Below are 15,309 nucleotides of genomic sequence, written 5' to 3' on the forward strand. Positions count from 1 at the left end.
GTGAGTCACCTGACATAGGAGCTAGGAACAGAACCCAGATCCTCTGCAAAAATAGCAAGTGCTCTTGAGACATGTCTACTATGGTCCTGTCTCTCCTATTAGCCAAGACCGCGTTCTCATGCGCTCCAGTAGTAGCAGCAACTGTCGGCTAAACTTGCCAGTTAGAAATGGCTAGTGTCTAACTCAATGTGAGAGGGCTACTGTAGCTAAAGGCTGTCCTTCAAATCCCACAAATGCTGCTGGATTATTTAAGAGGGATGTTCTGTAAACATGTACATAGAATATGGTGAGTTTGGCAACAGACCAGTTATTTTAATGTGTCTTGATTTATTTGTGATATTTTGACATGGAGACTCATATAGATAATCAAGGGCCCAAGTCATACTTTGGGAGAGGCTGAGTGAAAAGAGGTTTTTAGGAGTTGCCTGAGCTGCATCTTCCATCTCTCAGCCTAGTTGGCAAGTCAGGGCTCCTACTCCTGCAGACTGGTCCTAGCTACCTGATTGGGGATTCCCTAGACACGTTTCTGATCAAAGGTTTCTGCCAATAATTTGTCTGACACTGGAATTTTCTAATTCTACACAGAGTACAGACTGCTTCGAGAGAAGGTGAACACCTCCATATACTGCTTCCTATAGTCCCTGTAGTCTGTTTTAGGGAGAAAGTCTCATAGAGCATGTGAGTTGCCTTGATCATAGCATTTTCTGGGCCACTGTTTTCCTAGCACTTACAGATATGGTGGACAAGGCTCTTCTTCCTTTGGCACCAAAGAGCTCGCCTGACTTGAGATTCCTCAGTGTCTCTCTTCCCTGGGTTTGAGATTACTGTCCAAAGCCACTCATTGGTCTCTGCTGGATGTTGGGATTGGAAGGTGATCTAATCAGAAGCTTTTGATACTGTATATAGAAAGATGATCTGTACATATAGGAAAGTAGGTGTTAGAAATATAAAAGCAAGGAGCATGCAAAAGGTGCTTGTGGTGGAGACTTTAAGACCCAAGTTCAAATTCCAAGATTTCATATAAAGTTGAAAGGAGACTCCACAAAGCTGTCCTCTGATGCACATCCATATAACACACACACACACACACACACACACACACACACACACACACACGTAAATGAAATATAAAATGTGCACAGCCTTGTAGAAAGATTGGTTCCTATGGCTTGTCTCTGAAGTTACCAATTGCTTTTACTTTCCCACCAGATAGGCACAATAGATAGATAGATAGATAGATAGATAGATAGATAGATAGATAGATAGATAGATAGACAGATAGATAGATATAGATATAGATATATAGATATAGATGTAGCTCCAGAGAGCTTCCTGTGTTCCTCAGAAAGTAACTGAGAATGCAAACAATATATTCATAAAATTTTAAAATGCAAGATGAAATACCATTCACTATTTTATATGTGTGTGTGTGTATACATCCCTAAGCATGTTTAGAGGGGTTTATTGTCTTTACATGTCAGAAAAAAAATTTTGGTGGAACACAGTTTACTTGTATTTGAAGGGAGAAGCAGAATGCATTCTGCAGGAGTAAGCTTTGCAGCTGTGCTACTAATCAGTAAATATTACAGCTGTGTTTCCTTAATACCCATCTAAAGAACTACATAATCATTTTAAAGGAATGGATCTCTAATGAAAAAGACCATTATTCAGAGGAGTCCTCTAATTCCAGTGTGTATGTCTGGTTTGAAGAAACAAAATTCCTTGTATATATGTTAAAAATTATGCCAGTTGATTCTATAGCTTTTGAAAACTTACCTTCAACCCACTTACTTGGCTGATTTTTAAAGTCACACATGCTTTCTGACTATAGCTGAAAAATGGAAAGAGTGTATTTGCCTTGGGAAAATAGAGGTTTGAAGATAACAGGGCAAATGTTTTTTTCAAGTACAGAACACGGCTCATTTTAGTTGCAACCTCATTACACTGAGCAGGTATTTCCATTGCTTTTCGTGGGACAGAATTATGTGGCCTATCAGTTCCTTTGGCATTTCAAAGGAAACGAAGCTCTGGGTCTGAGAAAATGGTTTCAGTGGTTCTTACATTGCCATGGGTCCTGCTCATTCATGTATGAAAAACAGAGAGGGAGCTAATTGGGGGAAACCATAAGGCTTCCTGGATGCCAGAGAGGATGACAAGAGCTTCTGAGAACCAGTGGATTTCAGCCTGGAAATCTTAGCCCTACAGACTCCGTGGAGTGAAGAGAGCAGAAAGTTTTTTGCCTTCTGTGATAACACCTCTTAAGGCCAACCACACCATTTGGGGCAATGATTGTTATTTTAAAACTTTATATTGAGTCAAAAATCTGTTTCACTGTAGCTTTCCCTAATACTGGCTTAAATACAGAATTTTGAATACTGGCATAGGAACATAGCCACCATATATAACACTATTCCCAAAGAAAAGCAATTGCAGTTCCAAATAAGTCATGTATAAACAGTGTTCTGGAATACAACCCCGCTCTTCCATTGGAGCATGCTCAATAATGGAGAATGCCTAAGGAGAGAAGGGACCAGATGAGTGTTCAGAGCATCAGGCTGTAGAGGTATGTCTCCCTACTCTGCCTTTCTTTTCCAGGATTAGCAGTTATAAACAGCCTACAAATATTCTCCATGGGAAATGGTTTAGAGGGCTGCCTTCCTCATATATCACTCTTGGGAACACCTAAAAACATGTGAAGAAACCAGGCTTACCTTTATGGCTCTTCCTTAGCTGTTGGAGAGTGGGTGACTGGACAATATTGAATGAAGAGGAACTCGTTCCTCCACCCTGCCTGGATTTCTTTACCCAGCTACAGCAGGCAGAGTATCACAGTGGTTTGAAAACTGCCTCCAGTTGAACAATGAATTTGACTCTAGGGTGTACCATTCATTAGCTCCATGACTTTGAGCAAGTTATTGACCCTGGTGCCTCAGGTTTGCATCTGTGAGACAGAGACTGAGAATACATGTGATGAGCCATAACAGGAACACAGTTAGCTTAATAAAAGCCATTTATCACACATGTACTCTGTGAAGTGTCTTTCTAGACTGTGGACCCTCAGTTTGGAAAGAAATCAGATCCCACTCTAGGCCACATGGAGAATAGATGTGATGTGACTCAAGCCATTGCTTTAGCTGAGAGTCTGGCACTTCTGCATATTCAGGATTTTCTTTGTATTATTCCGCTATGAGTCCTTTTTTCTCTTCTCAGGGCTCAAACCAGGGGATGTTAGTTTAACATGTTTCCCCCCAGAATTTGTTCGATGGAAAACAGCACTCATGACACTTTGGTTTTTGTTTATATGTCAAACTAGACTGAGTCTTCAGATTGATTATTTCATAGGTTTGCACCTGCTCCTTGTAATGTTTAACATCTCTAGTTTATCCCCATATATACAAACAGATATTTATTCCTTGACCTTTATTTTAAAGAATTGAACTATATATAGCTTGAAGTGGAATATATTTCCATTTCTGGAGATGTATGTACTAACAGACTAGTGCCCATGCCTGCAGATCTTAACTTTTAGTGATAGCAGTCAAATTTTCAAGGTTGTTTCATGATAAATCAGTACCAAGAGGGACCACACTGGCTTGTGAGTTCTTAATATAGAACACTAGTAGAGGGATAAGGAGACAGAGAGTCCTAGAGACAGGCTAAAGAATACTTTAAGGATTGAGGGTCAGAAGATTTGTGTTCCTGTTTTCCTATTAGTGGTAAATAACGTAGGGCAAAATTTTTGGCTTACTCAGTAGATTGACAAAATATTTGGCTTATCTAGCAGACTGGCACAGATGAAACACCGAAGCCATTAACATCATGCCCAGCACTAGGTCCTGGTGACGCATTTTTAAGAAAAGAGAAACCTCACTGTTGCAAGCACTGTTTGTTCTCTAGGCTCCTGCCCATTAATTGCAGCCACTGTAGAGGATGAAAGATATTAGAGCTTCAAATTAGTTTTCCATTAGTGGGAATCAACTGTTCCCATGCTTTCTCATTTAGTCTTCGCTGTGGCCCAAAGCAAACATTTAAAAAACATTGTGCTGGACTGGAAGCCAAAGAACAAATTGGATTTTTTTAAAATTTTTGTTGTTTTATTTTATGATAAAATAGCTACATGGGTCATGGCAGAGCCAGTCATCGTATTTGGCCTTCTCAATATGGTGCTGGTGAAAGTATGATTCATGGCCTCAGGCCCTACCTACCATCTTGTATTCCAGCGTTTAACAAATACATACAAAACACTTGCTATAAACAGACATCTGTCTTTGGCCGGGAAAATAAACCAACAAATAAGATCAAATCCTGCCCTTGTGGAGCGTAGATTGGGTTTGGAGGTAAATCAAATAAATAGTGTTCAAATTAAGTTCAGTGGTGTAAAATAAAACAGGAGCCTTAGCGGAGGGAAGAGCTCATAGAGAAAAAACTTGAAGGAACCGGAGGTTTCAAAAGTCTTCCAGAAGGAACAGCAAATGTGGAGAGAAGGAAGTAGGGATCTTGAGGGGCAGGTAAGATTGGATGGGGGGCGGCAAGAGGAGAGCCACGAGAGGTCACACAACACCAGTGGAGGCTGCAGGGCAAACAGCGCCAGCCCACTTAGAGGAGAACATTGGCTCTTTTCCTAGGAGATGAGACACTGGACAAGAATCTTGAACAGAGGAGTGGTGGTGTTGAATGTAGGGTTTACTGGAATCACCCTTGCTGCTTTGCTGGGAATGAAGTATGGGGACAATGAAGGTTCCGAGAGCGACAGTGTCTTCTACCAGTGGAGACTAGTGGCAGGGGTGGTGTGGCGCTCTATCACTTTTCTTCTGAAACAATATATTTCTTTTTTTTCCTTTCTTTTTTTTAGTGACTGGAGAGACCGTCATGGGTGCTGGGAACCGAACTCTTATATTTTTGGTTGTGAGCCTAGCCTTTAATGGCTGAGTCATCTCTCCAGCCCAATATTTCTTGTTTAATTTTTGTTTTATTTGTTTATTTATTTGCCAAGAACATTCTCTTAGGATCCATTGTTTTCATAGTACTTTGTCAGTATTAAGTGTGTGGACTTTACCTGTATTGCTCACACTTACACATCACTTCACTGGGCTATATCCTGAGAAATGCATTGCTGGGCAGTTTTATAATAAGTACTATCAGAGCAAGTGTATACAAACTTTAGAAGTCCACATGTCATAGCAATATTATCGTGTGGGATCACCATGACATAAGTGATTATTTGTTACTGAAATGTTGTCATCCAGTTCAAAACTATACATTTTACTTGGTGATATTATCACAAATGTATGCAATATGAACTTGTGAGTACTGAGGGAAACAAATAAATCGCCATTTTTTTTGTCTTTTAAACTATCTCAGGAGAGAATTAAGGGAAAACTCTGCCTTGTTTTGTTCTGTTTTATAAGAATCTTGAACTTGCATTTTCTTTGTCTGGTATTTCCTCATTTAATAGCTGATCCTCTTCAGAAAGTATGTCTTCCAGCCCCAGTGTCATTCAGGAGACATGAGGCTCCCATCCTACATACAGTCCATCACACTCCCAATATACAGTCACAGAAAGTATGGGAACTGAATGACTATGGCTTGAGGTCTTCCTCCTATTTCCATATGTGCATTCTCTCTCTCTCTCTTTCTATATATATATATATATATATATATAATATATATATTTTATATATATAATATATTGTATATATTATATATAATATATATATTCAGATAAAGTTTTATTTTTGTGACTTAGAGATGATAATCATGTCAAAAGACTATGCAAAACACAGTCTCCCTTTTGGAAATAATTAAACCCCAGAACAGCAATGTGCTTAATGATATAATCATAGCATGCATGATACTCTGTCACAGATTGTTGATTAGGTTCATATTTATGAGTAATTGTTAGGATGAGTTTATTCAGGTTTATTCCCATCTGATACCTCCGAAGATACAACCCATGAAAGATGCATTGCTAAGATTCATCCCCTATTTGTCAAATTCCCATTATGGGTCCCAGAGGGACATTGCACTATAGACACAGTGACTGATTTTCAAATTGAAAATTTGGACTCATAATCAAACAAGCAGCGCTTTTGCTGGACAGATATTAGGACAGAATGAATGGCATGTTGTCTTGGAAAATCAGACACAGGATGTGGCTGAGACACTGAGTGCTACAAAGAGGCAACAGACTTTAGTTTCCTTCACATGACTCTATTGATGTGTATACAATAATAAAAATGGGAGAAACGTGGTTACAGGCATTTTCAACACACATTAATACCATCGTAGCTCTTGGTTATACACTTATTTGATGTGGTCTTTTTAAGAAGTCTCTTTTTCTTACTGATGTGGGATTTGAGCCATCACCTTCTCACAGGGCTAGTCCCATGAGGAATGGAAGCCAGGGAAGTGGTTTCTCCCACAACTCTTCCTTCCATGGTGGCTGGCTCCCTGCCAATGTCACTAAGCCTTTTAGTACTACTGGCCCTCATGTGGCCTCTTTGTGTGTTAAGCTGCACCAACAGATTTTAAAGACAAGTGATCGACTTAAGAGTTTCATGGGGGAGGCGTACCATAGAGGGAATTCCCCCAACATTAAGCTTCTGGCACTTGAACCACTACAGCTGGTCTCGGAATCTAAGTACATAAATCTCCTTGTAAGTGGCTTTGTTAGCTCCAATTCCTACTTCACCTGCATGATTTCTATTTACGTATCTGGGTCATCATGAAGCCAGTCTGATGTGAGCTCATTTTGGATAGTCTTATACTCTGGTGTGCTTAGTTTTATACTTCTGTTTCAGAACAGTTAAAGAAGAGCAATACACTCTCTATGAGCGCAGGTCAAAGGCCTAAGGCTGCTTCTCAACTTTGGCAAATAATCAACAGTGCTTATTATTATAAAACATTCATGCCACACAGCTCACAATGAGCTACCCTTGACATTCTTCCCTGGTGTTTCACACTTCCTCTCCTTTTACTGGCCATAGAATATTTTTTCTCACATAGTTTTTACTAATTAGTTTTCCCTCTTTTTACTCCTCCCAGTTTTTCCCCACCATCCCTCCCATCCAGATCCACCCCCTTCTGTCTCTCATTAGCAAACAATGAAGCTTCTAAAGGGTAATAATAATAATATAAATATTAACACATTGGTATAGGACAAAACAAAGAAACAGAAGAAAAAGGGTCCAAGAGAATGTACAAGAAATGAAGAGCCACTCATTCCCACATACAGGAATCCCATAAAAACACAGAACTAGAAGCCATAATTGATACACACAGTACCTATGGGGTAAAAGAGAGAGAAGAAAAGTATATAAATAAATTAAATTAATAAGATCAAATTAAAACCAAAAAAGCTCCAATGCAGCATTATGAGACAAAGAAAACTCCAAAGATGCCACTGGGTTTGTTATGTGCTGACCACCCACTGCTGGGCGTGCCGTCAAACTTTAAGAGTAGTTTCTTCCCCGAGTGAGCCCACCTTGGCGGAAGCTAAATTTTCATTTGCAGGTGAGTATGAATAGGAAATGACTTCAGGATTAGAGATGAGGGCATGTGTCTACTCTTACAGCTCTTTGACCCCATCTCATGCAGATTCATGCAAGTCCTGTGCATACTGCCTCCATTTCTGTGAGTTCATATGTGCTTTGAGAATTGGAGGAGAAGGTCTGTCTACATTATCCACTGGAGACGGGGGCGGGGGTCAGAGAGGAAGGGGAGACCACAGCAGGTGTTCCACTGCAGAGCTGGAATGAGCCTGGGGCAGTGGGTTTAGAGGAGAGGGGGGGACAGGTGAAGAGCAGCAGTTAATCTACCGACTTTCCTGACTGGAGTGACTTCCCCGCCTCCTTAGCTGGACTGGCCCATGGTTCCCAGGGAATGCCAGCTGGAGTTGGGCACTGGGATAAAGCAGTGGATGACAGGGAGGTAGTTTCAAGGGAAAGATCTGTGTGATGCACTGGAAGTGTAGGTAGGGGAAGGGGGAGCTAGAGCAGGTGTTCTGCTCCGGAGCTGGGGATGAGACTCGGGGATTGCATTTGGAGGAGCTGAAGGAGAGGTGAAGATCTTCAGTCAGCCTGCCTGCTTCCTTGACCAGAGTGCAACCTTGGCCCCTTTGAGGACCTTTGGGCACTTCAAAGAAAAGGAAAACAGCAGCAGCAGCAACAACACTCTAGTGCTATAAGGAACCATGGAGGTGTCTCTGGGTCCGGTTCTGTGACTTTATAGATGACAAACAAAGGCAAATATGTGCATCCTGACTGACACAAGCTGACGGATACAACTTGAAAAGATAATTGGAAAAAGAAGCACAGTTTGCTAGTCTTACAACATGCCCAGAGCCATTCCCTGTGAAATGATCACCTGCTTCACTAAGCGCAGGAAAAGTCTATGCTGGATGCAGAGCCAGAGCTGCATTTCTAACTCTTTGTAGTGTCTTTCAAAGCTCTTTCATATCTTCAAAAGGATCTGTAACCTGTTACAAAATCTGCTCTATAGAACTTGGCTGTGTAGTCACAGATAAATTCGAAATAGTAGTTTGAATTTGTGACAAATTATTCTAGGCTCATGATATAGCTCTGGAAATTTGAAGTCTATGGAACTGATAAAAGATGAAGTGATATTTTAATGCAAAGCATAGTCTTAGTGGGCTGTGGTGTTTTGAATGAGAATGGCCCCTTTGGGCTCATATATTTAAATACTTGGTCCCTAGTTGGTAGAACCATTTGGGAAGGATTAGGAGGGTGTGCCCTCATTGACAGAGCGGTGTCACTAGGGATGGGCTTTCAGATTTCAAAAGCCCATCATTTCCCAGTTAGCTCTCTCTCTCTCTCTCTCTCTCTCTCTCTCTCTCTCTCTCTCTCTCTCTCTCCTAATTGTGTATGAGGGTATAAAATTGCACCTGCGGTTCTAGCACCATGACTGCATGCCTGTTGCCATGTTCCCCATCATGGTAATCACGGACTCTAACCCTCTGGAACCGCAAGCTCCCACTCTTTCTTCTATAGGATGCCTTGGTCAGAGTGCCTTTCACAGCAATAAAAACGTAGCTAAGACACAGGCTTTCCCGAATCTATAAGTAAAGAATACCACAGCTGCTAATTGCTAATGAACATGGAACTATGATGGTGTTTTGTTCCCCATATGCCTTTAAAACGTGAGGCTTCTCTCTCTTCCATAGTTTTTTCTCTTATTTAGAGCCACTTTCATAGGTATGGCTACTTGGTTCTGTGTCTCTCACTATTTTCCATCTTCTGGCATTTTCTTCTAGTGCTCGACTGCTTGTCTACCTCAAGCCTTACCCCCTGGCCTTCTTACCATTCTCCTCTTCTGTTTCCAGGCAACATGATTCCCTCAGCTAGCTACAGCCCTGTAACCATTCCTGACTCTTTAACTCAAGCCCCACACTCGCAACTGTCTTCTGAACATGGTGCATATATGACCTTTGGTCCTATCCAAGCCCCACAGAAAACAGAGCCTGAACTCTGGAGCTTTCACGGGTCCTCTAACTCAGTTTGAGCAGAGCAATGATTAAGGTGCTCTTGTTTCTTTCATTCCCTAGCTTCCCTGTTCCTTTGTATTGATAACCTGTCAGCTGTGCAGCACATTCTGCCTTCCACATGTGTGCTGCTAAAAGCACATGCATGCGTGGGTGTACATACACACTCATGCACATATGCCCATACACACATGTACACATGCATATCTGTACGTGCACGAGGTAAAGCTGAAGAATTGAGTGGGCCAAAATTTAGAAGGAAATAGTTTGTAGCAGTGTCTTATTGCTGTTGAGATAACAGCTATGTTCATATGAAAAGGAAAGCTGTGGTTATGCCAAGAAGCTCATGGGTGTTGGGATATCAGTATAAAAATGTAATTCCCTGGGCATTCTCCTCTCTCTGATTGAAGAGCCTGGTGGCTTCTAGGAATGAACTGACTGGCTTGTCCTGGGCCTAATGCTTCATCACATGCAAATAGAACCTTCTAAACTTTCCTTTGTTTAGTTTCCCAAAAATCACACATAAAATTTATTATAGTTAGTAAACAACCTAAGTTTGAAGCTCAGGTCTCTCAAATCGGAACATTCGAGCTAGGTCACAGGAAGGCCAGATTTGTCTACCTCCTAGTCGTGTTGGAGAGGGAACTGAGACTCAGAAAGCTTTGGTGATCTGCCCTAACTCACACAACTCTCTACAGAACTGCAAAGGCCTTGTCTCCTGACCTTCCTATCTAGAACTCTGGCAAACACCCGCCTTTTAAATACACTGAGTCCCTTTCTTTTGCCTATCTCCAAGTGGGCTCCCAAGCCTACCAGAAACCCCATACATTCTAATTCTTAATGCATTTTAGTGTACTAGATACACAGACACTTAACTCATAATAAGAAACAAAGCTATAAATACAACAGGCATACTTCTCAAAGTTTAAAGAAAAAAGGTGTCTTAAGATAATGGAGGCCCCTGGTTCTCTGCCAGTCTGGCTCCTAGCAATCCTCTCCAGAGCCAGGTCCCCAGTGTCTCCAGTGCTGCAGAAAACATGCAAACACATTCACCTAAGAATTAAGTACATAAATACTTTATTCCCAATTTTCCTCATAGAATCTGACACCTGAGGGAACTGTATTTTAACCACTCATAATTGCCATAGGCTTTCTGCATCCTGTATTTTTCTGAGTTACAGAGCCATGGAGGTGGAAGAAGACTAGTCTAGTGTACCTCTATGTAGAGTCCCCAAGAACAAACTAACCTGTGACAATCTGGGACGTTGGAGCCAAGGCTTTCACATAACATGTGATCTAGCTGACATTTCTGCCTGCTGTTTCTTTGGCGTTTCCTTTTATTAGTGCTTAGATGCAGTGCCTTCTAATCCCACACAGCGTTTTAGGACGGGACTCTTAGTTGTAGTGTATACCCCGATCACTTCATTCCCTGCTGTCTTTCAAAATGTTCCTTGACTGTTGACATGCTAAATATGACCTCATGTCATCATTAAAGTGATTGGGCATGTTCACTCAGAAGGTGGAGCTCCCAAGCTAGGTGTTAGGGAGTGAGAGTGAAGACAATGGGGACTTTACCCTTTCACAACCACGTTGGTCAAATCTATGCTCTATGTAGTAACAGAGTGGGAAGGTGTCACATGGCTCCAGACTCCTGAGAAAGATCAAGATGGTACAGAATTGGCAAGGAGCCTGCCCAATATTACCTGGAATGACCTAATAGGAACAAGGAGAATCACTTACGTCTGCTGCCTGCTCCCCAAATATCCAGTTTAAAATGAAGCCTAGTGAGTCTATTCTAGGAGCCTCTGGGAACGCTGTGGCGCATGGCCAAGCCTTGCCATGATGCTCTTTCATTATAACTTTGAAGTAACATATGCTATTTTTTAAGTCTGATCTAATGTTTTGGGTTTTATTTTCTCCTATACTAGAGATTGAACTTAGATTTTCATTCATGCTGGACTGTGTTGCGCTAACATTCCAGCACTGATATACTTTTTCTAATGCTAATGATTTTGTTTTATTCAGCTTTGTTTCAGAACCTATATTAATAGAAGCTAGTGGTATTCTCTTTCTGTTCGTCATATTTCAGAGTTGTGCCCAGACTGTACTGCTGCACTTACCCCTTACTTACCCGTTAGCTTCCATCACACGGGCACTCTCTCTTTCTCTCTCTCCCTCTCCTCCTCTCCTTCTCTCTCCCTCCTTCCCTCCCTCTGCCCCTCGTCGTGTGTGTGTGTGTGTGGTGTCTGTGGCTGCCACTGCAGGCATCCAACACACATGACAGCTGTCATATGTACCGTACCTAGACCTTGCCCTTGCTATTGAACGTCTTAGAATCCAATTATTATGGAATTCTTTGTAGCTAATTTGAGAGTGGAAGGTTGGTGGCAGGCGTCTTATTTTACCAACATAGTCCTGTTTTTACCACCCCCCCCGTAACTTAAGAGTTGCTGTCACCATGCACTAAACACAAGTCCAAATGGATTAAAGACCTCAATATTAATCTGACCACATTGAACCTGATAAAAGAGAAAGTGGGAAATAGTCTACAACACATGGGCACAGGAGACCACTTTTTAGGTAGAACCCCAGTAGCACAGACAATAAGAGAAACAATGAATAAATGGGACCTCCTGAAACTGAGAAGCTTTTGTAAAGCAAAGGACATTGTCACTAAGACAAAAAGGCTACCTTCTGACTGGGAGAAGATCTTCACCAACCCCTCATCAGACAAAGGTCTGATCTCCAAAATATACAAAGAACTCAAGAAACTAGACACTAAAACTCTAATTAACCCAATTAAAAAATGGGGTACTGAACTGAACAGGGAATTCTCAACAGAAGAACTCCGAATGGCCAAAAGACACTTAAGGTCATGCTCAGCCTCCTTAGCGATCAGGGAAATGCAAATCAAAACAACTTTGAGATACCATCTTACACCTGTCAGAATAGCTAAAGATGGTTTTAGATTTGTTCCTAATTGTCAGGCTACGGCTAATGAAACTGTTTGGGGAAGGTGCTTTTTAAAAATGACCACCAGGTGTCAGCAGAGGATGTGAAACTCTTGGCAGCAACCGCAGTCAGCCCCTACTCTTCAAAATTAGTGTCAAATTCTTCTCAAATCTGTATCCTATATTTACTCTTTTCTCATATAACATGTACTTCTGTCGTGCACATTGATAGATCTATAAAATAGGCTACTGGGACAAGACCAGGGAGTTAGTTCCATAACAAATCTCATATGCATTTTATGAAAGTTCAAGAAAAGCCTAATTATACAGCATGCATTGTTAACACTACTTGCCTTTTCTTCTTTCAAAAAGTAATGTGTGTGTGTGGGTGGGTGGATGGGTATGCGCACGCGCACACACACACGCACATGCACACATGTGCATGCACACTTTGCTGGTTTTCTTGAGTTTCTTATCTTGCCTCTTCATTTGGGTAGACTGACAGAAATCTGAGATCTTTAATGTGGAACATCGAGCTGCAGCATGGCACAGAACTGCGGAAATACTTTAGCCTCAGTTGGAAAAGTAGTAGTCATTTGAAAACTGTCACTTTTGAATGTGTCACCAAGTTATTAGTGAATTTAAGAATATAGCAACTGTGGGATGGTGGGGACACAAAGCAACTCATGCCTTCCCCAGCCCCAATTGCTGAGGCCTGGGATCTGCAGGGAATGGAAAACAAGCCCTAACACACAGTCGTGAGTCTGCTACCCTAAGTAAAGGCCTTAAAAATACACAGGGCTAGAATTTAGACATACTGTAAGGTTTCAGACAGAATGGTTGATGTTATTTGACAGCATTATAAACAATCTCAAGAGATCGATATTCAGACTCTTCTGTTGCTTTATAATGAATAAAGTATTGTGTGACAGCACATCAATAGGGATTCCAAACTATCTAGAATGTTTTCTTCATGGAGATTTTGATGATAATGGACAAGAATACCCTTGTTCTTCAAATGTTGTTCAGGATGGACTTAAGACTTGCTCTATCCTCATATGCCAATGAAGGAAGGAGCCAGCATTCTTTCTGGGATCATGCCTAGCTCAGTGCCAGACAGACACACACTGGAAAGATGCCTCTCACACGTGTCCTATGATATTCTTTAAGAGGCTTTTAAAAATTGTCTTTATTGACTTGATTTCCAATTAATGTAAAAACTACATTCAGGATCTGTAAGGGGCAGGTCTAATTGCATATCAATCAATGTGCCTTTACTCTGTGACAGTTTTGGATAATGGCCTCTGTCATTTCTTGCTGTTCAGGGAGTCCTTCAACAAGTATGCTTTGCTCATGTAAGCTTTATTCTTGAAGTGTAATCACATTGCTCTATGTCTATGGTGGTTTGAATGAAAATGGCCCATGAATTTAGATGCTATATTTGTATATATTCGTATTCCCTCTGTGCATGAAACTGTTTGGGAAGGATTATGAGGTGTGACCTTGATGGAGGAGGCGTATTATTGGAGGCAGACTTTGAGATTTCAAAATCCCATGCCATTCTTTTCGCCCGTGCTTATGGATCAGGATGTGAGCTCTTAGCTACTGCTGCAGCACTGTGCCTGCCTGCCTGCTTCCATGCTCCCCGCCATGATGGCCATGTACTCCCTCTGGAACTTTAAGCACCAAGTAAACTCTTATGTAAGTTGCCTTGGTCACGTCTCTCTTTACAGCGATAAATGAGTAACAGAGGCAATGTCCATTCCCACCTATTTTGGCTATAGTTTCATGCTGTCTTCTCTTTCATTTGCAGATCACTGGGGTGATCCTGTTGGCTGTTGGAGTCTGGGGAAAGCTTACTCTGGGCACCTACATCTCCCTCATTGCTGAGAATTCCACAAATGCCCCCTATGTGCTCATCGGAACCGGCACCACTATTGTTGTTTTTGGCCTCTTTGGATGCTTTGCTACATGCCGTGGTAGCCCATGGATGCTGAAACTGGTAAGTTCATTTCAGCATAATGTGCTTTCTCAGTTATTTTCTGTAAAACAATAAATCCACATGATGGTTAAGTAGTCCTTCTTGGAGCCCCACACACCGACACAAAAGACTTTAATATTCATTGATTTTAATTTTACACCAGACTCATAACTAATCCACCTTTCAATCCTCCCAGTGGGAAAAACAATCCCAGACACAGCCTGGCACAGTAAATATAGTCCCAGTTTCCTGAGGTAGATCGGCAAAGCACTGGCCATTGATTCCAGTGAATGATTATTGTCTTCTTGGCAAGATGCCCTGCACTAGTCTTGAACTGTGGCTTGGAAATCTCCTCAGACATTCAATGTGTGGCTTTGGTGGGCAAGACATCATCCTGAGCCCAAGTACCCTTACATGCCCACATTCCCATTGGAACAGGCCTCCCTGTGTCCTTGAGTCTTGTTGTGCAAGGATGCCTGTGTATGCTTTTCTCTCCCCATACTCTCTGGCCCATTGTTGTGGGAGTTCAACCAAGGTGGCCCCTCTCACTCAGAGGACTGATGCAATGACAAGAACTGGCCTGTGCACTCATAGTACAGACAGAGCAGTTATGGTGACAGATCCCCAAAGGTAGACCACCTAAATGGTCATTAGAATCTTAGGGGCCTCTGTTATCTTTAGCCTTAAGAAATGAAAAGCCACAAACAATAACAATTTGTCCTATATGGAGGCCCAAAGAGGATATCTGAACATAGCAGTAAATGTCCTTTTTCCCATTTGCCTTTTTATAGTCATCTTCCGAGAGAGCTTTCAGGTAGATGGTAGGCTTTGTATGCACAGAGTAATGATGCTTCTGATCATATTTTCTATGAGGTCTA

At 41.6% G+C, this 15,309-nt stretch overlaps 1 protein-coding gene across 1 annotated transcript in view; it reads left to right on the forward strand.

The window, feature by feature from the left end:
- Positions 1–15,309, forward strand: part of Tspan7 (tetraspanin 7) — a 102,702-nt gene that overhangs the window by 70,141 nt on the left and 17,252 nt on the right. Inside the window, exon 2 of the mRNA XM_048461473.3 lies at positions 14,264–14,452. Coding sequence (XP_048317430.1) covers positions 14,264–14,452 — 189 coding nt within the window. The remainder of the gene's footprint in view (positions 1–14,263; positions 14,453–15,309) is intronic.

The sequence above is a fragment of the Myodes glareolus genome, chromosome X (genome assembly GCF_982192425.1).
Source record: "Myodes glareolus chromosome X, mMyoGla1.1, whole genome shotgun sequence".
In the NCBI taxonomy this organism is placed as follows: Eukaryota; Metazoa; Chordata; class Mammalia; order Rodentia; family Cricetidae; genus Myodes; species Myodes glareolus.